Source organism: Eleutherodactylus coqui, chromosome 9 (genome assembly GCF_035609145.1).
Source record: "Eleutherodactylus coqui strain aEleCoq1 chromosome 9, aEleCoq1.hap1, whole genome shotgun sequence".
Lineage (NCBI taxonomy): Eukaryota > Metazoa > Chordata > Amphibia > Anura > Eleutherodactylidae > Eleutherodactylus > Eleutherodactylus coqui.
The window spans coordinates 68,920,290-68,948,154 of record NC_089845.1 but is presented as its reverse complement, the minus strand read 5'-3'; the positions used below and the strand labels follow the sequence as shown (position 1 = coordinate 68,948,154).

The window sequence follows — 27,865 nt, the reverse complement described above, 5'->3', positions numbered from 1 at the left end:
CTGTTGTTGTCCTCGGAGGAAGAATACAATCATACATTTAGTGATGTATGAGTTTGGATTGATTTTCTACAAAATATTAATAATTCAAAAATCTAGAATGATTTTCAGTCAGTATAATATGTTCTCATCTTACAAGCAGGAAATAAGCAGTGTTCCACTGAAACGGTCAAACACTAGTTCATCTTGTTTCTTTTTAAATGTTGCTTTAATTAATTAATGGTTAGGTAATTCATTATTAACAACATTTTTTTCTCTGTTGTATTCCTCTTACTGAACAATTATACATGAGACTAGTAAAAATGATAAATTGCAGGCGTTGGAAATTTGACAGTCTGATCAGTTTCATGCTAGAAAGTATTTCCTGGTCATTGGCAGCAAGGGTCGCTTCACATACAGCATGTGTATTGTGGTAATTTTTCTTACATTTCTTGCAGGCAGCACTTAATAGAATGCCTGCAAATATATCATACACTGCAATACTGAATGATTGCAGTGTATTGTACTTGCAAACAGACAATTGCCAGTTCAGGTCCCATGTAGGGACAAAAAAATATACCAACATGATAATTAAATTTCTTTAATTATTAGTAATTATCATGTCAAAAAATTAAGAAAAGAAAAAAAATTATATCGTTACATCCATAAAATTCAATTTATTAAACTATCCCATTATTTATCCTGCACAGTATCCCTTGCTATATTATCAACACCATAAAAGCAACTCCCTCAAAATGGCAAAATCGCATTTATTTTTACAGATATCATATGTTGTGTTGAATGGTAATATTGAAAATACACCAGAAGTCCTAATGTGGCTACGACACTGTAAAAGTAAAAAAGTTATGATTTTTTTTTTAAGTGGGGAGGAAAATTTAAAAAGTGCTTTAGCAGGAAGGGGTTAAAGAGCACCTATCAACTCTCCTGACATGCCTTAGTAAATAATATTATTCCCTATAATGTTAGAATTTCAGAGCATCTTTTCTTAAAACGCTGTATTGTGTCTTTCCTCTGTTATTCCTCTGAGAAATGTATGAATAAATTTAAAATTGGATGTCCCCACTCAGTCTGACATTGTCCAATCCATGCTGGCAATGTCAGACTCGTTAGAGAGACAAATCCCTTACACCCTTTAGCCAAGGGGAATGGTAACACTCCGTTGTTAATTTATTCACACATTTCGAGGAGAGATAACAGATGAATGGCACAATGCAGAGTTCTAAAGAGTAAACTTTATACAAAATTGACATTTGAAAGGGGATACAAGTATTTATGAAAATAGACATGTCAGGAGAGCTGACAAATCCTCATTAACCTATGCAATCAATATAAATTTAAAACTAATATTATTTTTACATGATTTACAGAAATTGAAGACATTTGTTGTTACTTTTTTATAATATCCAGAAAAATTATTCCAGTGCAGATTTAGGCCAGTTTCACACATCACATGTAACAGTTTCACAAACATGTTACAGATGGCATTACAACTGTATGTCATCAGTATTTGATCTGTACTTGCCTCCAAATTTACTGTCATTGATTTTATTTTCTACTAGGGAAATATGCATCCAAACTTGACAATTGGAAAATAATAACAATGATTGCAAATACGGAAGCAAAATTAGACAAAAGTTTGCTGTGCCTGCTGTGTTTTTAAAACACAGCCGTGAAAAAATATGGGCCTGTCAATAGATACATGGACTTACATTAGCTGCGTATTACAGTGCACCAAATATGGACCAAATATTGAATAAAAATACACTTGTCTGAAAGCCTTCCTTCTTTTTTTGGCAGTGTTTGTCCCATTACTTTTTCTTCTCACTGCTTGGAATAAATATCTAGCATTTGTGTTTCAAAAAGGCCAATTGTAAAATCCTGTGAATTTGTGTTGTTATAAGTGTTCCGAAGCCCACCTAGTACCAGAATGTATACTAATTCTGTTCTCCATCTTTGAAATGTTGTTGTACTGCACCTATATTCACTGGACTAGCAAATGATAAGCACTAGAAATACATGTTTATAATCTGTAAATTTCTTGTAGTTCAGACTAGGAAAACAAAGTTTTTGTGCTGTAGGTATTTAGTGGCATTCATACGGTATTTGCATCTGTAAATGATGTAATTAATCACATTAGACAGCTCTGGCTTTACATTAAAATGGAAATGGCTGCAGTCTCAAAATACATCTGTTTACAAGAACAGATTAATTTTATTTTGTTCAAAAATTGAACAGAATGTTATGCTTCCTAGTCACAAACAAGTCTTTCAATTAAAGAAGCTGTCACAAACCTGTACCTGAGGGCCTTGTATTCTCAAAGCCAAATCAGAACCAGTCCATTAATTTAGTGAAATGTTTAATTTGGGTTTGTGTATTTTATGCTTCAGTTGTGCTCAGTTTTTTTGGCTTACAGTCAATGCAAAGGAAGAGTAATTTAGTATCATTAACAAATCAATCACATTTTGAAAGCTGTGGGCTTATCAGGATTTTGCACTCTTCTTATTCAAATACATTTTAAAACGTACTTTCAGATAACAAATGAAAATGTAGAAGTTTTAGGGAGTTTTAGGTCAATATTAAACATAAAGAGGGTTTTAAGGATCATATATTGGTTTAAGGCTCAGTCCTGCTCGGAGCTTATAGTGCAGATTGCATAAATTTTTTACTTCTATCTGTCAAAATGACAAATACCTCGATGGAATCAGACAAGCCCTCATTATAGGTCAGTGGTGTCAGGGCTAGCCTTTGGTTGGGTGACATCCTGTACAGAATTATTTATGCACCATGCCATGACCACAAAAATAAAAGTTGATATCGACTGTAGCAACCTATAATTTTAATCAGAAATTTAAGCAACTTTGCAAATAGTTTTCCAATTTTCCTATTTTTTTATAAACTTCCCCTATACAGAACTATATGTCTCCATGGTAATAGAATATAAGCAAATCCTATAGAATCGGTTCTTGCAGTTATGCTTTTCTCCCTCTGTTCACTTCTTGCCATTCTACTGAATGATGATCTCTTACACCTCACAATCATCTAAGAATCATTTCACCCACTAATCAGTATCATCTAATTATAATCTCCCTTCAAATTGTCTCTTCTTCTGCGTCTGACCCAGGACCATCTCTCCCCCTCCCACTCAGATTTCTCAGGTTGTGCCTTATTCCCAAATGTTTACTGCTTAAGAGCAAAGTCACATAAGCATCTTTTTGCGTGCACCTATGTGCGCGAGAAAAGCACGTCTAATACAACCATTGGTTTCCTACGAGGTGTTCACATGTCCATTTTTTACAGGTGCAAAATCTTTGCACCTGCAAAGGATAGGACATGCATGCACCAGCAAGTTCCATGCTGCGTGTATTAAATCTCTGCAGGGAGTCCCTTCATCACTGAACACTGTGACAGCACTGTCAGTGTTTAGAGATAATGGGACTCCCCGCGGGGATGAAATAATCCCCTGCCAGAGCTGTGACAGCTGTGGCAGAGGATCATGATATTCTGCTATTGCTTTCAATGGGCCCACGTTGCAGCCGCCCCATAGAAAGCAATGGGATGCAGGCAACCCCTGCAGTGATTTTTAGGGAAAGGCTTAATTTGTAAGCACTTCCCTGAAAATCATCCCTAGGTGTAGAAAAAAACCCAAAACATTACTCACCTAGCAGCGCTGTCCGGGCTCTAGTGCGTCTTCTCTCTTGAATGCTGGCAGTGATCTAAAGCACTTTTCTTCTGGCCAGGAATTTAAAAATACCCACCTTTTGAAAGTGCTGGTCTGATTGGTTGAGCAATCACAGGCAGTGCTCAGCAATTCATTGAATGACAGCTGAATGCTGCCTGTGATTGGTCACAGTGCTTAGCCAATCAGAGGGCAGCTCTCAGCTATTGAATGACAGCTGAGAGCTGCCCCTGATTGGTCCCTGCGCTGAGCCAATCAGAGGCAGCACTCACTCACCCATTCATGAATTCATGAATGAGTGAGTGAGAGCTGCCTCTGATTGGTGAGGGCTGTGACCAATCAGAGGCAGCCCATTCAGCAGGCGGGGATTTTAAATCCCCGGCTGCTGAATACTACACAGAGCAATTCAGGAGAACTGCCGGCCAGCCGCGGCTGAACTCCGGCTGCAGGGACAAGGTGAGTATATATATATTTTTTATTTTTACACATTTTAGGATGATTTTCAGGGAAGGGCTTATATTTTTAAGCCCTTCCCGAAAATTCATCCCGCGCTCGCCGGCAGCCCATTAATTCAATGGAGCCGGCTGTATTGCCGGCTCCATTGAATTCAATGGGCTAACATCGTTCTTCTCTGCCACAGCTGTTACAGTTGTGGCAGAGGAGAATGATCTTTGTAGTATATGTTCTCAATGGGGTCGGCGCTGCTGCCGCCTGCCCCATTGAGCGCATATATAAAACACAAGGAATCGCAGATCGCAGATAGGCGCGATCTGTGATTCCTCGTGTCTGGCCCGTTTCACCGAAAACGCTGCTAGCTGCAGACTTTTCGGTGAATCATCGGCCCCGGTCACGCGATTTGCGGATGCGCATCCGTCATGCGATCCGCAAATCGCGGCAAAAAAGGGTCGTCTGACCGAGGCCTTAATGTTGGCAATTCCAATTTTCTTTTGTAATTATTTTCAAAGTTAAAATAATTCAGACATTTTTGTTATATCAGTGTTTTTTTTTTGTTGTTTTGTGCTTGATTTATAAATATTATAATTATTTCTTGTTCAAAGAAGTGTTATTGTGATTTTTTTCTGTAACATAACTGTTGACTAGAGATGAGCGAGCGCACTCGTCCGAGCTTGATACTCGTTCGAGCATTAGGGTGTTCGAGATGCTCGTTACTCGAGACGAGCACCACGTGGCACTCGACTCCATTACATTTCCTTCCCTGAGAAATTTGCGCCCTTTTCTGGCCAATAGAAACACAGGGAAGGCATTACAACTTCCTCCTGTGACGTTCCAGCCCTATCCCACCCCCCTGCAGTGAGTGGCTGGCGAGATCAAGTGACCCCCGAGTATTTAAATCTGCCCCGCCCGCGGCTCGCCACAGACACACGCTAAGAGAGATCAGGGACAGTGCTGCTGATGCTGCTGCTGCTATAGGGACAGTGTTAGCGTCTTCAAGAACCACAACAGTCCTTCTTAGGGCCACAGCTCAGCTAGTGCATTACTGTTGTGGCTGCTGTGAGCAGTTTTGCACAAATTTTTTTTTTATGTATATCGGGCGTGCAGGCTGTAGCGTTCTCAGGCTGCAGACTGTACTTGAGTATAGGGGCAGTATTGGTCAGGCAGGGACAGTGGTAGTGTAGAATCCTGTCTACAAGAACCTTCACGTCCATCCAAACCTTCACGACTTCACGTCCATCCAAACTGCATAGTTCACAGCTAGGCCTGCGTGCAGCCTTCATTTAAACATATTTCTGTCCACACTTTGCGTTGCCTCACTGCAGTCTGCCTCTAAGTGTACGCCAAGAAACCACACATTTTCTACAACGCTCTGTGTTATACGTGTGCTGTCTCAGAAGTTCACGGTCTGCCCGACGCCCATAGATTGAAAGTGCAATACACACTGCATAGCCTCAGCCTGCATTGCATAGTAAAATAAGGAAATTTTTTTAAAAATTCCTTTTTAACGGCTACCGGTGACCCAGTGCATTTGCCTACGTGGCCTGTGGGACTTCACGTCCATCCAAACTGCATAGTTCACAGCTAGGCCTGCATGCAGCCTTCCTTATAATTTATCTCTGGCTTCATTTAGCGTTATATTACCGCTGGCAGCCACCAACTGCGCGGCAATAATTAACAAACATTTTTACACCGCTCTGTCTCTGCTCGATTCTTAATCCAGCATACTGAGGGGTAGGGAAAGAGGATGTGGACGCGGTCGCAGTCGAGGATGCGGAGTCCCAAGTGAGGGTGTGGGCATAAGACGAGTTCCTGGTCCAGGTGAATCGCAGCCGGCTGCTGCGGGAGTAGGAGAGAGGACAGTTTCTGGGGTCCCCAGCTTCATATCACAATTTTTGGGTCCACGTCGTAGACCTTTATTAAAAAATGAGCAGTATGAGCAGGTCCTGTCGTGGATGGCAGAAAGTGCATCCAGCAATCTATCGACCACCCAGTCTTCTACGCCGTCCACTGCCGCAACTCTGAATCCTCTGGCTGCTGCTCCTCCTTCCTCCCAGCCTCCTCACTCCATGAAAATGACACATTCTGAGGAGCAGGCAGACTCCCAGGAACTGTTCTCGGGCCCCTGCCCAGATTGGGCAACAATGGTTCCTCTCCCACCGGAGGACTTTGTCGTGACCGATGCCCAACCTTTGGAAAGTTCCCGGGGTCCGGGGGATGAGGCTGGGGAATTCCGGCAACTATCTCAAGAGCTTTCAGTGGGTGAAGAGGACGATGACGATGAGACACAGTTGTCTATCAGTGAGGTAGTAGTGAGGGCAGTAAGTCCGAGGGAGGAGCGCACAGAGGATTCAGAGGAAGGGCCGCTGGACGATGAGGTGACTGACCCCACCTGGTGTGATAAGCCAACTGAGGACAGGTCTTCAGAGGGGGAGGCAAGTGCAGCCGCAGGACAGGTTGGAAGAGGCAGTGGGTGGCCCGGGGTAGAGGCAGGGCAAGAGCGAATAATCCACCAGCTGTTTCCCAAAGCACCCCCTCACGCCAAGCCACCGTGCAGAGGCCAAGGTGCTCTAAGGTGTGGCAGTTTTTCACTGAGACGGCGGACAACCGACGAACAGTGGTGTGCAACCTTTGTCGTGCCAAGATCAGCCGGGGAGCCACCACCACCAGTCTCACCAGCACCAGTATGCACAGGCATATCATGGCCAAGCACCTCACAAGGTGGGACGAAGGCCGTTCACCGCCTTCAGCTTGCGCCACTGCCTCTCCCCCTGGGCCCCAACCTGCCACTGAGATCCGACCTACCTCTCACGACACAGGCAGGACCGTCTCCTGGCCTGGACCCACACCCTCACCTCAGCTGTCCTCGGCCCCATCCAGCAATGTCTCTCAGCGCAGCGTCCAGCTGTTGCTAAGAGAATCGTTGGTGCGAAAGCGCAAATATGCCGCCACGCACCCGCATGCTCAAGCTTTAAATGTCCACATAGCCAAATTGATCAGCCTAGAGATGCTCCCCTACAGGCTGGTGGAATCTGAGGCGTTCAAAAACATCATGGCGGCGGCAGCCCCGCGCTACTCTGTCCCCAGTCGCCACTATTTTTCACGGTGTGCTGTCCCAGCCCTGCACGACCACGTCTCACGCAACATCGTACACGCCCTCACCAACTCGGTTACTGGCAAGGTCCACTTAACAACGGACACGTGGACAAGCACAGGCGGGCAGGGCCACTATATCTCCCTGACGGCACATTGGGTGAATTTAGTGGAGGCTGGGACCGAGTCAGAGCCTGGGACCGCTCATGTACTATCCACCCCCAGAATTGCGGGCCCCAGCTCGGTGCTGGTATCTGCGGCGGTGTATGCCACCTCCACTAAACCTTCCTCCTCCTCCTCCTCCTCCTCCTCCAATGCAACCTCTACCTCGCAATCAAGACTTGTCAGCAGCAGCACGTCGCCAGCAGTCGGTGTCGCGCGGCGCAACAGCACAGCAGTGGGCAAGCGTCAGCAGGCCGTGTTGAAACTACTCAGCTTAGGAGAGAAGAGGCACACGGCTTACGAACTGTTGCACCGTCTGACAGAGCAGACTGACCGCTCGCTTTCGCCACTGAGCCTCCAACCGGGCATGGTCGTGTGTGACAACGGCTGTAACCTGGTGGCTGCTCTGCAGCTCGGCAGCCTCACGCACGTGCCATGCCTGGCCTGCGTCTTTAATTTGGTGGTTCAGCGGTTTCTGAAAGGCTACCCACAGTGGTCAGACCTCCTTGGAAAGGTGCGCCGGGTCAGCGCACATTTCCGCAAGTCCGACACGAACGCTGCCACCCTGCGCATCCTGCAACATCGGTTTAATCTGCCAGTGCACCGACTGCTTTGCGACGTGCCCACATGGTGGAACTCTACGCTCCACATGTTGGCCAGACTCTATGAGCAGCGAAGTGGGATTCCGCCTCCTCAATTCTTTACAGAGGAGTGGGCCTGGATGGCAGATATCTGCCAGGTCCTTGGAAACTTTGAGGAGTCCACCCTGATGGTGTGCGGTGATGCTGCAATCATTAGCGTCACCATTCCCCTGCTATGCCTGTTGAGAAGTTCCCTGCAAAGCATAAAGGCTGATGCTTTGCGGGCGGAAACGGAGGCCGGGGAAGACAGTATGTCGCTGGATAGTCAGAGCACCCTCATGTCTATATCTCAGCGCGTGGTGGAGGAGGAGGAGGGGGGAGGAGCCTGAGGAGGAAGAGACAGCTGGGCCGACTGCAGAGGGTACCCATGCTGCTTGCCTCTCATCCATTCAGCGTGTATGGCCTGAGGAGGAGGAGGAGGATACTCAAAGTGATCTTCCTAGTGAGGACAGCCATATGTTGCGTACAGGTACCCTGGCACACATGGCTGACTTTATGTTAGCATGCCTTTCTCGTGACCCTCGTGTTAGACGCATTCTGGCCACTACGGATTACTGGGTGTACACACTGCTTGACCCACGCTATAAGGAGAACCTTTCCACTCTCATTCCCGAAGAGGAAAGGGGTTTGAGAGTGATGCAATACCACAGGGCCCTGGTGGACAAACTGATGGTAAACTTCCCATCTGACAGCGCTAGTGGCAGAAGGTGCTGTTCCGAGGGCCAAGTAGCAGGGGAGGCGCGGAGATCAGGCAGCATGTTCAGCGCAGGCAGGGGAACACTCTCCAAGGCCTTAGCCAGCTTTATGGCTCCCCAGCAAGACTGTCTCACACCTCCCCAGTCCAGGCTGAGTTGGAGGGAGCACTGTAAGAAGATGGTGAGGGAGTACGCAGCCGATCGTACCAGCGTCCTCTGTGACGCCTCTGCTCCATACAACTACTGGGTGTCAAAGCTGGACACGTGGCTTGAACTCGCGCTGTATGCCCTGGAGGTGTTGGCGTGCCCTGCGGCAAGAGTCTTGTCAGAGAGGGTGTTTAGTGCAGCTGGAGGAATCATCATGGACAAGCGTACCCGCCTGTCAACTGACAGCGCCGACAGGCTTACACTCATAAAGATGAACAAAGCCTGGATTTCCCCAGACTTCTCTTCTCCACCAGCGGACAGCAGCGCTACCTAAAGACCTTTGTCAATCTGTGTATGATATTCGTCCTCCTCCTCCGGCTTCCCCTCCTGAAACCTCTCATAATCACCGCGAACGGGCAATTTTTCTGTGGGCCAAAAGGCTCATTTAACTTTTCTAAATAATATTTATCTGTTTCAATTTTAATTAAAGCATTGAAACTTCCACCTGAACCAATTGTTTTTTAGACTGGGCTGCCTCCAGGCCTAGTTAAAAAGTAAGCCACAGTACGCTAAGCGATTAATGGGTTTCAGCTGCCCTCTGGGTTGGGCATGGGGAATTTTTCTGGGGTACATTTGTACTGTCGGTACACCAATTTTTCGGGCCCTCGCCTACAATGTAATCCAAGTAATTTTTATGGGCTTCGCCTGCACTCATGGTACACCACTGTGTCTGGGGTTGGCCTACACTTTTGCTACAGAAATGTAACTCTGTTCTGCCTACCTATACTTCTGCCACAGTAATGCTACAGCGGTCTGACTATACTTCATCAACAGAAATGTTACTTCGGTCTGCCGATACTTACTGCTCCTGAAATGTTACCTTGGTTGGTGTATACTGTTACTACTGTAATTTTACTAATACTGGGCTCTGCCCATAATGCTTTAACGGAAATGTTACTGGGGCAGGTCTATACTGCTAAAACAGAAATGTAACTAATAGTGGGCTCTGCCCATACTGCTTGTACGTTAATGTTACTGGGGCCTGTCTATACTGCTACTACTGAAATCTTATCGATACTATGCTCTCCCTACACTGCTGCCAGGGAAATGTGAATCTGTTGCTTTGCCCATACTGCTTCTACGTTACTGTTACTGGGGTCTGACTATACTGCTACTACTGAAATGTTACAAATGCTGTGCTCTCCCTACACTGCTGCCAGGGAAATGTGAATCTGCTGCTTTGCCCATACTGCTTCAACGTTACTGTTACTGGGGTCTGACTATACTGCTACAACTGAAATGTTACAAATGCTGTGCTCTCCCTACACTGCTGCCAGGGAAATGTGAATCTGCTGCTTTGCCCATACTGCTTCGACGTAAATCTTACTGGGGCCTGTCTATACTGCTATTACTGAAATCTTACCAATACAATGCTCTCCCTACACTGCTGCCAGGGAAATGTGAATCTGCTGCTTTGCCCATACTGCTTCGACGTAAATCTTACTGGGGCCTGTCTATACTGCTACTACTGAAATCTTACCAATACAATGCTCTCCCTACACTGCTGCCAGGGGAATGTTTATCTGCTGCTTTGCCTATACTGCTTCTAAGTAAGTGTTACTGGGGTCTGACTATACTGCTACTACTGAAAAGTTACAAATGCTGTACTCTCCCTACACTGCTGCCAGGGAAATGTGAATCTGCTGCTTTGCCCATACTGCTTCAATGTTACTGTTACTGGGGTCTGTCTGCACTGCTGGAACTGAAATGTGACTGGGGCATGTCACAACTGATACTACTGATATGTTACTGGGATCTGTCAATACTGCTGGAACTGAAATGTTACTGGGGTATGTCTAGACTTATACTACTGAACTGTTACTGGGGTCTGTCTATACTGATACCACTGAAATGTTACTGGGGTCTGTATATACTGCTGCAAATGAAATGTTAGTGGGGTCTGTCGTCACTGCTGCCAATTAAATTTTACAGGGGTTTGTGCATACTCTTACCACTGAAATGTTACTAATTCTCGGCTCTGTCTATACTGCTGCTACTGCAATGTTACAGGGTAGTGGAAACGGAGGCTTCCCAAAGACATGATGGTGGCGAGGCCGCGCTACTAGGTTCCACAGGCTCGACAACTTTTCAGCGACGCGGTGCATATTACCACGGACAAGGGGACAGGACACGTAGCGCCTCAAAAACTTCCCCGTCCTCCTCCTCCAACAATGGAAACATACTTGGCCGAAGCCCACCTGTATTTAATCAGACGTTATCTCTGCTGTCCAGGGCACTGCAATGGGATCTATTTATGTACCGCCGGTGGGTTCCAGGGAGCCACCCATGCTGTCGGTCCACACGGACTTCACATTAGGGAGATATACCTGCCTGTGTCTATGTATTAAAAACCGCGGTCAGACTGGGGCATGCAGTGTGGGCCGAAGCCCACCTTTATTTAATCTGACGTTACCTCAGCAGTGCTGGGCAATGCAATGGGATTTATTTATGTACCGCCGTTGGCTTCCTGGGACCCACCCATGCTGTCGGTCCACACGGACTTCACATTAGGAGATGTACCTGCCTGTGTATACTCATAAAAAACTCTAGTCTGACTGGGGCATGCAGTGTGGGCCGAAGCCCACCTGCATTTAATCTGTCGTTAGCTCTGCTGTCCAGGGCACTGCAATGGGATATATTTATGTACCGCCGGTGGGTTCCAGGGAGCCACCCATGCTGTTGGTCCACTCGGACTGCACATTAGGGAGTTGTACCTGCCTATGTTGACTTATAAAAACCCCGGTCTGACTGGGGCATGCAGTGTGGGCCGAAGCCCACCTGCATTTAATCTGAGGTTACCTCAGCTGTGCTGGGCAATGCAATGGGATATATTTATGTACCGCCGATGGCTTCCTGGGACCCACCCGTGCTGTCGGTCCACACAGACTTTACATTAGGGAGATGTACCCGCCTGCGTATACTCATAAAAAACTCTAGTCTGACTGGGGCATGCAGTGTGGGCTGAAGCCCACCTGTATTTAATCTGTCGTTAGCTCTGCTATCCAGGGCACTGCAATGGGATAGATTTATGTACCGCCGGTGGGTTCCAGGGAGCCACCCATACTGTCAGTCCACAGGGACTTCACATAGGGGATTTGTACCTGCCTGTGTCTATGTATTAAAAACCCCGGTCAGGTTGGGGCATGCAGTGTGGGCCGAAGCCCACCTGCATTTAATCTGACGTTACCTCAGCTGTGCTGGGCAATGCAATGGGATATATTTATGTACCGCCGGTGGGTTCCAGGGAGCCACCCATGCTGTGGGTGCACACGGAATTCCCATTGCGGAGTTGTACCTGCCTGTGACTATTTATAAAAAACCTCGGTCAGACTGGGGCATGCAGTGTGGGCCGAAGCCCACCTGTATTTAATCTGACGTTAGCTCTACTATCCGGGGCACTGCATTGGGACAAACTACAGAAGCAATACAGCGCTAATGAGACGTGCACAGCTACGCTAGCATTGGAGTCCGCTGTAGGCCCGCGATTGCTGAGGGTTTGTGCAGAGGCTTATGTCCTGGGTGCAGTGACAGTCCGCTTCCTGCCTAGGATTGCTGAAGCTGTGGGCCGAGGCCTATGTCGTGGGCGCGGTGCAAGTCTGCCATGTTTGGCTGCTCAGATCAATTTTTTGTTCATGTTTTGGGTTTCCTAGGACCCACCTATGCTGTTGGTGCAAACTTAGTTCCCATCGCGGTGTTTGACCTGTCTGGCACAAAGACACTGACTGACTTGGGTAGGGGACAGAGCGCAGACGGCTTTCCCCTTGCAGTGTCGATTGAGCTATGCGACACCTTGACAGAATGAATGCTGTGTGGCACATCGATTTCCCATTGCTATGCCCACGTTTGCAGCTCCTGACGGAGGTGGCACAGGATTGGATTTCTCATTGCTTCTGTACAGCATTGTGGGCTATCGCCCCGCCCCTTTTAAAGAGGGTCGCTGCCTGGCCCTGCCAACCCTCTGCAGTGTGTGCCTCCGGTTCCTCCTCATGGCAGACGCACTTATAAATAGACATGAGGGTAGTGTGGCTATGAGGCCAGCGTGTGGCATGAGGGCAGCTGAAGTCTGCGCTGGGACACTTTGGTGTGCGCTGTGGACACTCGGTCGTGCGGGGGGATTGGGCAGCATGTAACCCAGGAGAAGAGGTAGCGGTGTGTCCCGCAGGCAGTGCTTGTGCTTAGTTGGAGGTAGTGTGGTGCTTAGCTAAGGTGTGGCTTACTAATGAGGGTTTGTCCAAAGTAAAAATTGTTAGGGGGGGCCCACTCTTGCCGCTATTGTGGCTTAATAGTGGGACCTGGGAACCTGAAATGCAGCCCAGCATGTTGCCCCTCGCCTGCCCTATCTGTTTCTGTGCTGTTTCCATCACTTTCTTGGGTTTTGCAGATTTTCACCAATGAAAACCTTAGAGAGCATCGGCGATTTACAAAAATGCTCGAGTCGCCCATTGACTTCAATGGGGTTCGTTACTCGAAACGAACCCTCGAGCATCGCGGAAAGTTCGACTCGAGCAACGAGCACCCGAACATTTTGGTGCTCACTCATCTCTACTGTTGACTATCACTATTTTTAGAATTTATTAAGTTTTGAATATGGAGTTTCACAAGCTCTGTGTTCTGCAGTACAAGGTCCACTGAGTGCTGCATGTATGTGGCAAGAATGCCGCATACATATGGTATCTGATTATGTACCTCTGTACATATGGCATTTAGTGTTTTTTTCAGTTAAATGTTTTTAAAAACAGAGGCATGTGGAGGTGCAGTAGGACCTAATGTAACTCTGTCAGAGCTCAATTGTATTTCTTTAATCAAAATCGAAGGTCATTTAGATGTAAATTTCAAACATGTTTAAAGGGGTTGTCCAAGTTGTAATATCTCAGAACAACCCTTTCCTTACACTAACAGAAGGAATAGTCATATTTTCACCTCTCCTTCCCTCTGTGTCTACCGCCAGTGGTGGATCTCCAGCTCTGGTCTGCAGTCAGACCAAGTTTATGGGACATCACATGGGCTACAGTCAATAATAGAGGTCAGTGATTGATCTCAAACTGGGTGAGACTGCAGCCAGTAAACACAGACCAAGTGGGTGACCGAGCACCGTTGCAAGACTCAGCAGAAGACGGAGAGGTGAGTATATCACAATTTCCTATGTTACTGCATTGGGAAGAAGTTGTACTAAGATATTATAACTTGGACAACCCCTTTAACATATGTAAAGAAATGCATTAAAAAGGTACCTTATGGCATTTTCTCAAAATCTTCTTAACTTTTAACCCCTTAGTGACGAAGCCTGTTTGCACCTTAGTGCAAATCTGACATGTGTCACTTAACATAGCATAGCTCCGTAAAGGCTTTACATATCCAAGTGATTCTGACATTGTTTTTTAGCCACATATTGTACTTCATATAGGTGGAAAAAATAGACTGATAGAATTTATGAATATTTATTAAAAGTGCCAATATTGGGAAAATTTTGAAAAAATTCTCATTTTTTCACATTTTCAACTGTAATTACGCAAATATGTGCAAACATACTGTACAAATTTTTGCTCAGGTATATATTTCCTTTATTCAGTTTACTTTATTCTGGATGCACATTTGAAAAACGTTCGTGATTTTTAACCATTCAGGAGACGTACAAATTTAACATTGCTTTTCAGCATTTTGAGGAACACTTTGTTTTCCTGCACCAAGCCAAGATTGCAAAGGCTCATAGGTGTCAGAATGATAGATACCCCTAGAAATGACCCCAATTTAAAAACTAAACCCCTTAATGTATTCACTGAGGGGGGTTATGAGTATTTTGACCCCACGGTTTTTTTTCAGGAGTTAATGCAATTTAGAAGAGAAAAAATAAAAATTCACATTTTTGAAAATATGTCATTTTAAAGACATATTTTTTTTCTATAGTGCACATGAGAATAAGGAGTGACACCCCAAAATGGATACCCCTGTTTGTCCTGTTTTCAGAAACATACCCATTCTGGCCCTAATATTATGTTTGTATGCACAACGGGGCCCAAAATGAAAGGACTAGTCGATGGCTTTCAGAGCAGAAATTTTCCTTGAAGGCCTTTTAGGCCCCATAGCACACTTGTAGAGTTCTTGAGCGGCCAAAACCATAAAGAACCCCCACAAATGACCCCATTTTGAAAGCTAGACCCCTTAACCAATTTATCTAGGGGTGTACTGATCATTTTGACCCCACAGTTTTTGAATGAATTCAAGCAAAGCAGAAGGAAAAAATTGTGACTTTCGTTTTTTCGGCAATTCTGTCATTTTAAAAACAGCTTTTCTTCTTCAGCACACATATGAATAAAGACTTGCACCCTAAAATAGATACCCCTGTTTCTCCCATGTTCAGAAACATACCCATTGTGGCCCTAATCTTATGTCTCGATGCTCAACGGGGCCCTAAATGAAAGGAGTAGTCAGTGGCTTCTTCTTTGAAAATGGCAATGTGTTTGCCATTTGACATTCACACATTTCTGTTTATTTTTATGCTTTTTTTTAACACTATGCATTGAAATCATGTTTTGCATGAGTTCATAATAAAGTACTCTAGAATGTAGAGATGAGCGAGTACCCAAATGCTTGGGTCCTCATTATTCGAGTCGAGCTTTTCATAAAATTCGAGTAATAAACCCCATTGACGTCAATGGGAGGCTCGAGCATTTTTGTATGGGACCCGCCGGTAGCTTTTTTTTTTTCTCCTCTCTCTCTCTCCTCCCCAAGCCAGCCACAAACTAGAGTTGACATGCGCAGCATCGCAGCGGGGAAGGGGCAAAACTGGGGCGGGGTCGAACACGACATGATGCTCGCTCGAGTAGAGCACCATCGAGTATGTTAATACTCGAACGAGCATCAAGCTTGGCAGAGTACGTTCGCTAAACTCTACTAGAATGTTTACTTTGGATTTTACATGTTATATTTTGAGTTTTTGATCACTTGGTTGAAAATGTCATAAGCAAGAAGATTTGCCACCAATCAAATCAACATTCAAATATACAAAAAACACCTCTCAAAAAATAAAGTGAAATTATGAATTCAATAAAGTACCTCACTTTATATAATATGAGGCTGCATACTCTTGTATAAAAAAAGACAAAAGTATTATAGAGGGGATACCTTTATTGGCTAACCAGAAAAATTATTTTCGCAAGTTTTTGCAGCACAGAGGTATGTTAATAAATGAAAGACTGAAAGAAAAGCACAACATTTAAATACTACAGTGAGGCATTGTATATGGGGTGATACATCATTAAAATAAGCCAAGAGCATTAAAACGTAAGTCATCAACTTATAACGTTTTATACATACACAACCTAAGAGTCCTTTTACACAGGACAACTGTCAAGTGCTTAAGCACTCAACAGTTATCCCAACAATAATTGCTTCTGTGCTTTCACACAGGAGCAATAATCTCTCACTGAATGGAGGTGAAGGACATCGGAAATCTTTTTCAGTTGCCTGTGTTTATAACAGAGTAAACAAGCAGTCATTCATAGACGAATTATGCCTGTTAACGCATATTTACTAGAGATGAGCGAACGTACTCGTCCGAGCTTGATACTCGTTCGAGTATTAGCGTGTTCGAGATGCTCGTTACTCGAGACGAGTACCACGCGATGTTCGAGTTACTTTAACTTTCATCTCTGAGACGTTAGCACGCTTTTCTGGCCAATAGAAAGACAGGGAAGGCATTACAACTTCCCACTGCGACGTTCAAGCCCTATACCACCCCCCTGCAGTGAGTGGCTGGCGAGATCAGGTGTCACCCGAGTATAAAAATCGGCCCCTCCCGCGGCTCGCCACAGATGCATTCTAACATAGTTCAGGGACAGTGCTGTTGGTGCCGGAGCTGCTATACGGAGAGCGTTAGGAGTCATTTTAGGCTTCAAGAACCCCAACGGTCCTTCTTAGGGCCACATCTAACCGTGTGCAGTAGTGTGGAGGCTGCTTTTTGCAGTGTTGCACATTTTTTTTTTTTTGTATGTCGGCCGTGCAGAGCATTGCGTCCTGCAGTAATTTTACATTGTACAGGGCCAGTAGTGGTGAGGCAGGGACAGAAGACATATTTAGTGTATATAGGCAGTGGGCCTTTCCAAAAACATTTGGGAAAAAAATCTATTTGGGCTGCCTGTGACCGTCCTCAGTGTACTGGGTCTCTGCTGGGGGTAGTTGTCCTAATTTATACGCAGCCAGCTAAGTGTTACAGCAGGCTTGCGCAAAATTCTTTCCTGCCTCTGTGTTGCCTCTTACATCACCGCTGTATTCCTGTCCACAAGTGTACTGGGTCTCTGCTGGGGGTAGTTGTCCTAATTCATACGCAGCCAGCTAAGTGTTACAGCAGGCTTGCGCAAAATTCTTTCCTGCCTCTGTGTTGCCTCTTACATCACCGCTGTATTCCTGTCCACAAGTGTACTGGGTCTCTGCTGGGGGTAGTTGTCCTAATTCATACGCAGCCAGCTAAGTGTTACAGCAGGCTTGCGCAAAATTCTTTCCTGCCTCTGTGTTGCCTCTTACATCACCGCTGTATTCCTGTGCACAAGTGTACTGGGTCTCTGCTGGGGGTAGTTGTCCTAATTCATACGCAGCCAGCTAAGTGTTACAGCAGGCTTGCGCAAAATTCTTTCCTGCCTCTGCTGTGCGTTCCGTAAGCGAAGTCAGCCTCCAACCACAGGCCAATTGAGCGGCACATTTAATTACAGCGTTCTGTTTCTGCACTACTGGTAATACACCATGCTGAGGGGTAGGGGTAGGCCTAGAGGACGTGGACGCGGCCGAGGACGCGGAGGCCCAAGTCAGTTTGTGGGCACAGGCCGAGCTCCTGATCCAGGTGTATCGCAGCCGACTGCTGCAGGATTAGGAGAGAGGCACGTTTCTGGCGTCCCCACATTCATCTCACAATTAATGGGTCCACGCGGTAGACCTTTATTAGAAAATGAGCAGTGTGAGCAGGTCCTGTCGTGGATGGCAGAAAGTGCATCCAGCAATCTATCGACCACCCAGAGTTCTGCGCCGTCCGCTGCTGCAACTCTGAATCCTCTGGCTGCTGCTCCTCCTTCCTCCCAGCCTCCTCACTCCATTACAATGACACATTCTGAGGAGCAGGCAGATTCCCAGGAACTGTTCCCGGGCCCCTGCCCAGAATGGCCAGCAATGGTTGCTCTCCCACCGGAGGAGTTTGTCGTGACCGATGCCCAACCTTTGGAAAGTTCCCGGGGTCCGGGGGATGAGGCTGGGGACCTCCGGCAACTGTCTCAAGAGCTTTCAGTGGGTGAGGAGGACGATGACGATGAGACACAGTTGTCTATCACTCAGGTAGTAGTAATTGGAGTAAGTCCGAAGGAGGAGCGCACAGAGGATTCGGAGGAAGAGCAGCAGGACGATGAGGTGACTGACCCCACCTGGTTTGCTACGCCTACTGAGGGCAGGTCTTTAGAGAGGGAGGCAAGGGCAGCAGCAGGGCAGGTTGCAAGAGGCAGTGCGGTGGCCAGGGGTAGAGGCAGGGCCAGACCGAATAATCCACCAACTGTTTCCCAAAGCGCCCCCTCGCGCCATGCCACCCTGCAGAGGCCGAGGTGCTCAAAGGTCTGGCAGTTTTTCACTGAGAGTGCAGACGACCGACGAACAGTGGTGTGCAACCTTTGTCGCACCAAGATCAGCCGGGGAGCCACCACCACCAGCATGCGCAGACATATGATGGCCAAGCACCCCACAAGGTGGGACGAAGGCCGTTCACCGCCTCCGGTTTGCACCGCTGCCTCTCCCCCTGTGCCCCAACCTGCCACTGAGATCCAACCCCCCTCTCAGGACACAGGCACTACCGTCTCCTGGCCTGCACCCACACCCTCACCTCCGCTGTGCTCGGCCCCATCCACCAATGTCTCTCAGCGCACCGTCCAGCCGTCGCTAGCGCACGTGTTGGAGCGCAAGCGCAAGTACGCCACCACGCACCCGCACGCTCAAGCGTTAAACGTGCACATAGCCAAATTGATCAGCCTGGAGATGCTGCCGTATAGGGTTGTGGAAATGGAGGCTTTCAAAGGTATGATGGCGGCGGCGGCCCTGCGCTACTCAGTTCCCAGTCGCCACTACTTTTCCCGATGTGCCGTCCCAGCCCTGCACGACCACGTCTCCCGCAACATTGTACGCGCCCTCACCAACGCGGTTACTGCCAAGGTCCACTTAACAACGGACACGTGGACAAGCACAGGCGGGCAGGGCCACTATATCTCCCTGACGGCACATTGGGTGAATGTAGTGGAGGCTGGGACAGAGTCAGAGCCTGGGACCGCTCACGTCCTACCCACCCCCAGAATTGCGGGCCCCAGCTCGGTGGTGGTATCTGCGGCGGTGTATGCTTCCTCCACTAAACTACCCTCCTCCTCCTACGCAACCTCTGTCTCGCAATCAAGATGTGTCAGCAGCACGTCGCCAGCAGTCGGTGTTGCGCGGCGTGGCAGCACAGCGGTGGGCAAGCGTCAGCAGGCCGTGCTGAAACTACTCAGCTTAGGAGAGAAGAGGCACACGGCGCATGAACTGCTGCAGGGTCTGACAGAGCAGACCGACCGCTGGCTTGCGCCGCTGAGCCTCCAACCGTAACCTGGTGGCGGCCGTAACCTGGTGGCGGCTCTGCAGCTCGGCAGCCTCACGCACGTGCCATGCCTGGCCCACGTCTTTAATTTGGTGGTTCAGCGCTTTCTGAAAAGCTACCCACGCTTGTCAGACCTACTCGGAAAGGTGCGCCGGCTCTGCGCACATTTCTGCAAGTCCCACACGGACGCTGCCACCCTGCGCACCCTACAACATCGGTTTAATCTGCCAGTGCACCGACTGCTGTGCGACGTGCCCACACGGTGGAACTCTACACTCCACATGTTGGCCAGGCTCTATGAGCAACGTAGAGCTATAGTGGAATACCAACTGCAACATGGGCGGCACAGTGGGAGTCAGCCTCCTCAATTCTTTACAGAAGAGTGGGCCTGGTTGGCAGACATCTGCCAGGTCCTTGGAAACTTTGAGGAGTCTACCCAGATGGTGAGCGGCGATGCTGCAATCATTAGCGTCACCATTCCTCTGCTATGCCTCTTGAGAAGTTCCCTGCAAAGCATAAAGGCAGACGCTTTGCGCTCGGAAACAGAGGCGGGGGAAGACAGTATGTCGCTGGATAGTCAGAGCACCCTCCTGTCTATATCTCAGCGCGTTGAGGAGGAGGAGGAGGAGCATGAGGAGGATGAGGAGGAGGGGGAAGAGACAGCTTGGCCCAATGCAGAGGGTACCCATGCTGCTTGTCTGTCATCCTTTCAGCGTGTATGGCTTGAGGAGGAGGAGGAGGATCCTGAAAGTGATCTTCCTAGTGCGGACAGCCATGTGTTGCGTACAGGTACCCTGGCACACATGGCTGACTTCATGTTAGGATGCCTTTCTCGTGACCCTCGCGTTACACGCATTCTGGCCACTACGGATTACTGGGTGTACACACTGCTCGACCCACGGTATAAGGAGAACCTTTCCACTCTCATACCCGAAGAGGAAAGGGGTTCGAGAGTGATGCTATACCACAGGACCCTGGCGGACAAACTGATGGTAAAATTCCCATCCGACAGCGCTAGTGGCCGAAGGCGCAGTTCCGAGGGCCAGGTAGCAGGGGAGGCGCAGAGATCAGGCAGCATGTACAGCACAGGCAGGGGAACACTCTCTAAGGCCTTTGACAGCTTTCTGGCTCCCCAGCAAGACTGTGTCACCGCTCCCCAGTCAAGGCTGAGTCGGCGGGAGCACTGTAAAAGGATGGTGGGGGAGTACGTAGCCAATCGCACGACCGTCCTCCGTGACGCCCCTGCTCCCTACAACTACTGGGTGTCGAAGCTGGACACGTGGCCTGAACTCGCGCTGTATGCCCTGGAGGTGCTTGCTTGTCCTGCGGCTAGCGTCTTATCAGAGAGGGTGTTTAGTGCGGCTGGGGGAATCATCACAGATAGGCGTACCCGCCTGTCAACCGACAGTGCCGACAGGCTTACACTCATCAAGATGAACAAAGCCTGGATTTCCCCAGACTTCTGTTCTCCACCAGCGGACAGCAGCGATACCTAAACAATACGTAGGCTGCACCCGCGGATGGAAGCATTGTTCTCTATCACCATCAAAAACGTGGACCTTTTAGCTTCATCAATCTGTGTATAATATTCATCCTCCTGCTCCTCCTCCTGAAACCTGACGTAATCACGCCAAATGGGCAATTTTTCTTAGGCCCACAAGGCTCAATCATATAATTTTTGTAAACAATTTTTATACGTTTCAATGCTCATTAAAGCGTTGAAACTTGCACCTGAACCAATTTTTATTTTAACTGGGCTGCCTCCAGGCCTAGTTACAAATTAAGCCACATTAACCAAAGCGATTAATGGGTTTCACCTGCCCTCTTGGTTGGGCATGGGCAATTTTTCTGAGGTACATTAGTACTGTTGGTACACCAATTTTTTGGGGCCCTCGCCTACAGTGTAATCCAATTAATTTTTTGCCCACCTGCATTAAAGCTGACGTTACCTCAGCTGTGCTGGGCACTGCAATGGGATATATTTATGTACCGCCGGTGGCTTCCTGGCACCCACCCATGCTGTCGGTCCACACGGAGTTGTAACTGCATGTGTCCACTTCTAAAGAACCCCAGTCTGACTGGGGCATGCAGTGTGGGCCGAAGCCCACCTGCATTAAACATGACATTACCTCAGCTGTGATGGGCACTGCAATGGGATATATTTATGTACCGTCGGTGGGTTCCAGGGAGCCACCCATGCTGTCGGTCCACACGGAGTTGTAACTGCATGTGTCCACTTCTAAAGAACCCCAGTCTGACTGGGGCATGCAGTGTGGGCCGAAGCCCACCTGCATTAAACATGACATTACCTCAGCTGTGATGGGCAATGCAATGGGATATATTTATCTACCGCCGGTGGCTTCCTGGCACCCACCCATGCTGTCGGTCCACAGGGACTTCACAATAAGGAGTTGTACCTGCCTGTGTCTATGAATTAAAAACCCAGGTTGGGGCATGCAGTGTGGGCCGAAGCCCACCTGCATTTAATCTGATGTTAGCTCTGCTGTCCAGGGCACTGCAATGGGATACATTTATGTACAGCCGGTGGGTTCCAGGGAGCCACCCATGCTGTGGGTGCACACAGAATTCCCATTGCGGAGTTGTACCTGCCTGTGACTATTTATAAAAAAACGCGGTCTGACTGGGGCATGCAGACACCTTGACAGAATGAATAGTGTGTGGCACATAGGTTCCCCATTGCTATGCCCACGTGTGCAGCTCCTGATGGCGGTGGCACAGGATTATATTTCTCATTGCTTCTGTACAGCATTGTGGGCTATCGCCCTGCCCATTTTAAAGAGGGTCGCTGCCTAGCCGTGCCAACCCTCTGCAGTGTGTGCCTGCGGTTCCTCCTCATGGCAGACACACTTATAAATAGACATGAGGGTGGTGTGGCATGAGGGCAGCTGAAGGCTGTGCAGGGACACTTTGGTGTGCGCTGTGGCCACTGGGTCATGCGGGGGGTTGGGCAGCATGTAACCCAGGAGAAGTGGCAGCAGAGTGTCATGCAGGCAGTGATTGTGCTTTGTTGGAGGTAGTGTGGTGCTTAGCTAAGGTATGCATTGCTAATGAGGGCTTTTCAGAAGTAAAAATTGTTGGGAGGAGGGGGTACTCTTGCCGCTATTGTGGCTTAATAGTGGGACCTGGGAATTTGAGATGCAGCCCAACATGTAGCCCCTCGCCTGCCCTATCCACTGCTGTGTCGTTCCCATCACTTTCTTGAATTGCCCAGATTTTCACAAATGGAAACCTTAGCGAGCATCGGCGATATACAAAAATGCTCGGGTCGCCCATTGACTTCAATGGGGTTCGTTACTCGAAACGAACCCCTTGAGCATCGCGAAAATTTCGTCCCGAGTAACGAGCACCCGAGCATTTTGCTGCTCGCTCATCTCTACTCACATCCAATGACCTTTTTTTTCTCTTGCGCTGTGAGAGTGAGGGAAAACACTTGCCTCGCAGCGCAAGAAAAATGCTGTGATATCACCAGTGTTTTTAATGGGGCCAGCAGCGCTAACCCCATTGAAAACACAGGGAGAATGTTGCTGTGACAGCTGTGACAGGAGTTTCCTTCATCCCCGCGGGGACAGCTGTGGGAGAAGTCCTGCATGCTTTCCCATTGCTTTCAATGGAGTTAGCGCTGCTGCCAGCCCCATTGAAAGCAGAGGTTTTGTGGCAACCCCCGCAGCATGATTTAAGGGGAAGGGCTTGAAATATAATCCATTCACTGAATATCATCCCTAGCTGGTTTAAAAAAAACTTTACTCACCTCTCCGCCGCTCAGACACGTCCTCCGGCTGGCTCCCCTGCACTGCTGTCCAGCACTTTTAGCAGGTGGGGATTTAAAAATCCCCGCCTCCTGAAAGGGTTGTGCTGATTGGCTGAACACTTAACCAATTACAGCCAGCGTATAGCTATTGATTGATGAAAACACTGCTGATGGGAAGTTACCCATTGAAAATCATTCTTTTTATAATCTGCTTTTTAACTGTCTATCGCATCAGGCGAAAATTGCGTGATTTTCTCGCCCATGTGAAACCAATAATTAACAATAATTCAGACTGAAGTATAAAAAAATGGATGTTAGTAGACAAAATGGCCAGCCACACAAAATCAATTGTGATGCATTCTCTCACACTGTTTTAATGTGCTGACTATGCATAAACTGAACTAAAAATGATAAGCAAACAAGTTATTGTTCATCCTTAAGTCATTGGCGCGTTTACACTGCAGATTTTCATTCAGTTTTAGTTTTACACAATCTAGCGATTAACTGAATGGTGGTTGTTCTGTGTGAATAGGCCCTAAGTTTTATTGCTTCACCTTACCTTACGGCTGGGTTCACATGGGGCGGATTTCCGTCGGAAATCTCGCGGTTTGGCCGCAGCAAAAACCGCGAGACTTCAGCCGGGAGAACCGCCGCGGTTAATGCCGCGGCGGCTTTGAAGCGGCCCGGCCGCTCGCTCTTTCGCTGCGGCCGGCGCTCCCATAGAGGAGAGCGCGGCCGCAGCGGAATGAAAAAAAGAATGGACATGCTGCTTCTTTTGAAACCGGATTTACCGCAGCGGATTAGCCGTCCCGTGTGGACGAGATTTCTGAGAAATCTCATCCACATGGCTGGCTAATCCCGGGATTAGCGGCCGCGGGCGGTTTTGCCGCGGGCGGATCTGCTGCAGCAAAACCGCGGCAAATCCGCCCTGTGTGACCCTAGCCTAAAGGAACTCTGTCATTAAAAAAAAAAATCTATGCTCACCTATTCCTTCCTAGGCAATCTACTTACCTCATCTTCTCCTCCCTGATCTTCTCCTGTCTCCTGCAGTCCCAGGTGTGAGGAAGGGGGGGGGGTCACCTCACCTCCAGCTGGCTGATTTTTCTGCTTCCTGTGATGCTGCACATATTCACAAACAGTCTTCTTCCTGCCCGGCAATGTATGCTACCTCACTAGCTCAGTCTTGCAGAGAGTGCTAAGCTATTGCAGAGACTGTGCATACCCGCTGTCTCTGCAATAGATCAGGATTCCATCCTAGCCAGTGAACGATACATCACAGGGATGTGACCATCACTGACCTGCAGGAAGAAGAATGCGAGGAATGCACGTATCATAACAGGGAGAAGAGGAACCAGCCGGCTAGAGGTGAGGTGACCTGGGGGACTGGAGAAGATCAGCGAGGAGAAGAAATAGTAAGAAGTCTGCCTGGGGAGGAATAGGTAAGAATAGAATTTTTTTAATGATAAAACCCCTTTAATATTATATTATGCCATGTATAATGTTTATAAAGTAACATTTAAATGTTGTGATTTTCTCTCAACCTTTTATTTGTTAACTTGCCTGATGAAGGGGCCTCTGTGCTCAAAAAGCTTGCAAATATAATTTTTCTGGTTAGCAAATAAAGATCTCACCTGCATAATACCTTTGTCTTTTTGTACAAGAGTATTTAGCATCAGATATATTTTTCTGGCTAACACGATGCCATGCTTTTTTTGTTGTACATTGTGTATAAGTTAGAATCACATCTACACTCTTTTCAGAGGGTTGCTGTATTTTTTCTTATTCATATCTATTTCTGCATTACAATTTTGACATGAACCCTATTGCTAAATCAAATGCAATTATCCAATTGCAGCCACTGGTGTTATGCATAATAAACAATTATATGCACATGTGTTTTTTTGTAAAAATCTGCACAAAGGCACATACTAGGGATACCCTTGTAAACGATGTACTTTGTAAACAGCTTTATACATTATATAGTACCTTCTATCACATTTTGATTTATCATTCTCTCTAGAACTGGAAGCAGAGGAATGGTGCAAGTCTCTATGCATGGAGTGTTTAGGGACAAGACTTAATGATATAAGCCTTGGTGAACCAGACCTACTAGCAGCTGGTGTGCAAAGGGAGCAGAATGGTGAGTAACTGATTTCATACATAATATAGTGTATTGGCATAACACTCTTGAAATACTCTAAGACATTGGAAGACCTTTTATTTTAGTCAGCATATATTCTTATATAGCTACAAAATTTTATTAGATGCTTTGCAAGAGGACGATGGAAAAATTATTTTCTAAGAAATCATAATGATCGGCGCAAGTCTGATCCCCAAGAACTCCCATCTATTAGCAGGACATTTTCCTTCACTTTCCTATCTTCCTTCCCTCATTGCCAATTGTGGCTAATTTTGCATGAACAAACTTATTTCTCTATTTTTATTTAAGTAGTTAAAAGTAAATTAAATAATATAGTCAATCAAAATAATTCTTTACAACTAAACATTTACTTGTATTAATTATACACATTTCTATTTATTAGATCTATGTCAACATTTCTTTAAAAGCATTTCAGGCATGTTTAACCCCCACCCACTTCCAACATAAATGAAGAGGCTAATAGCATGGTACCTGTGCTAGAAGCCCATCAATCTACATGCCACCCTATTATTACACTGCAAGCTTCGGCATGTAGTGAGTGCCATGTACAGGATGCCCTGTGCAGTAGGGACAATTTTAGAAATTCTGCTTGACACAAACAAATTTTGGATGAGTGTCAGGTGTTCAGGCACCAACACATTTCTATGAAACAAAATGTACATTACACTCACTCACTGTTGCTTAATTTGTAACAGAGCCTGTAGGCAGCCCTGTTGAAAAAATTGGTTCATGTTAAAGTATCCATACTTTTGAAACTTTGAAAAATTGTAAAAAAATTGGTAGATGAGCCTTTTGGGCCGCAGAAAAATCGACCATTCAGCGCGATGACATCTTGTTTCTGGAGGAGGAGTAGCAGGAGGAGGACTAATGTCAGAGACAGATTGACAAAGCTAAATGCGCCTTTTTTCCGGTGATAGAGAAGAGTGCTTTTATCTGCCGTTGCAGTGAAAAGAATCTTTAGGTTCCACTGCTCTCCGCCGGTGGAGAAGAGAAGTCTGAGGAAATGCAGGCTTTGTTCATCTTTATGAGTGTAAGCATGTCGGCACTGGCAGTTGACAGGCGGGTACGCTTGTCCGTGATGAATCCCCCAGCTGCACTAAACACCCTCTCTGACAAGACACTAGCGGCAGGGCAAGCCAGCACCTCCAGGGCATACAGCGCAAGTTCGTGCCACGTGTCCAGCTTTGACACCCAGTAGTGGTATGGAGCAGGGGCATCACGGAGGACAGTGGTATGATCGGCTACGTACTCCCTCACCATCTTTTTACAGTGCTCCCTCTGATTCAGCCTTGACTGGGGAGTGGTGACGCAGTCTTGCTGGGGTGCCATAAAGCTGGCAAAGGCCTTGGAGAGTGTTCCCCTGCCTGAGCTGAACATGCTACCTGATCACCACACCTCCCCTGCTACTTGGCCCTTGGAACTGTGCCTTCTGCCACTAGCGCTGTCAGATGGGAAGTTTACCATCAGTTTGTCTACCAGGGCCCTGTGGTATTACATCACTCTCGAACCCCTTTCCTCTTCAGGAATGAGAGTGGAAAGGTTCTCCTTATACCATGGGTCGAGAAGGGTGTACACCCAGTAATCCATAGTGGCCAGAATGCGTCTAACACGAGGGTCACGAGAAAGGCAGCCTAAGATGAAGTCAGCCATGTGTGCCTGGGTACCAGTATGCAACACATCGCTGCCCTCACTAGGAAGATCACTTTCAGGATCCTCCTCCTCCACAGGCCATACACGCTGAACAGATGAGAGGCAAGCAACATGGGTACCCTCTGCAGTGGGCCCAGCTGTCTCTTCCCCCTCCTCCTCCTGCTCCTCCCCCTCCTCCTCCTTGTCCAATACGCGCTGAGATATCGACATGAGGGTGCTCTGACTATCAAGCGACATACTCTCTTCCCCCGTCTCCTGTTCTGCAAAGCGTCAGCCTTTATGCTTTGCAGCGAACTTCTCAGCAGGCATAGCAGAGGAATGGTGATGCTAATGATTGCAGCATTGCCGCTCACCATCTGGGTAGACTCCTCAAAGTTTCCAAGGACCTGGCAGATATCTACCATCCAGGCCCACTCCTCGGTAAAGGATTGGGGAGGCTGACTCCCACTACGCCGCCCATGTTGGAGTTGGTATTCCACTATTGCTCTACGCTGCTCATAGAGCCTGGCCAACATGTGCAGCGTAGAATTCCACCGTGTGGGCACATCGCACAGCAGTTGGTGCTCTGGCAGATTAAACCGATGTTGCAAGGTCCTCAGGGTGGCAGCATCCGTGGTGGACTTGTGGAAATGTGCACAGACGCGGCACACCTTGCCGAGCAGGTCAGATAAGTGCAGGTAGTTTTTCAGAAACCGCTGAACCACCAGATTGAAGACGCAGGCCAGGCATGGCACGTGTGTGAGGCTGCCGAGCCGCCACCAGGTTAC

At 47.5% G+C, this 27,865-nt stretch overlaps 1 protein-coding gene across 1 annotated transcript in view; it reads left to right on the top strand.

Moving 5' to 3' along the window:
• DOK6 (docking protein 6) overlaps positions 1–27,865 on the top strand; it is a 506,258-nt gene that overhangs the window by 221,263 nt on the left and 257,130 nt on the right. Inside the window, exon 4 of the mRNA XM_066578847.1 lies at positions 25,308–25,427. Within this exon, the coding sequence (XP_066434944.1) occupies positions 25,308–25,427 (120 nt within the window). The remainder of the gene's footprint in view (positions 1–25,307; positions 25,428–27,865) is intronic.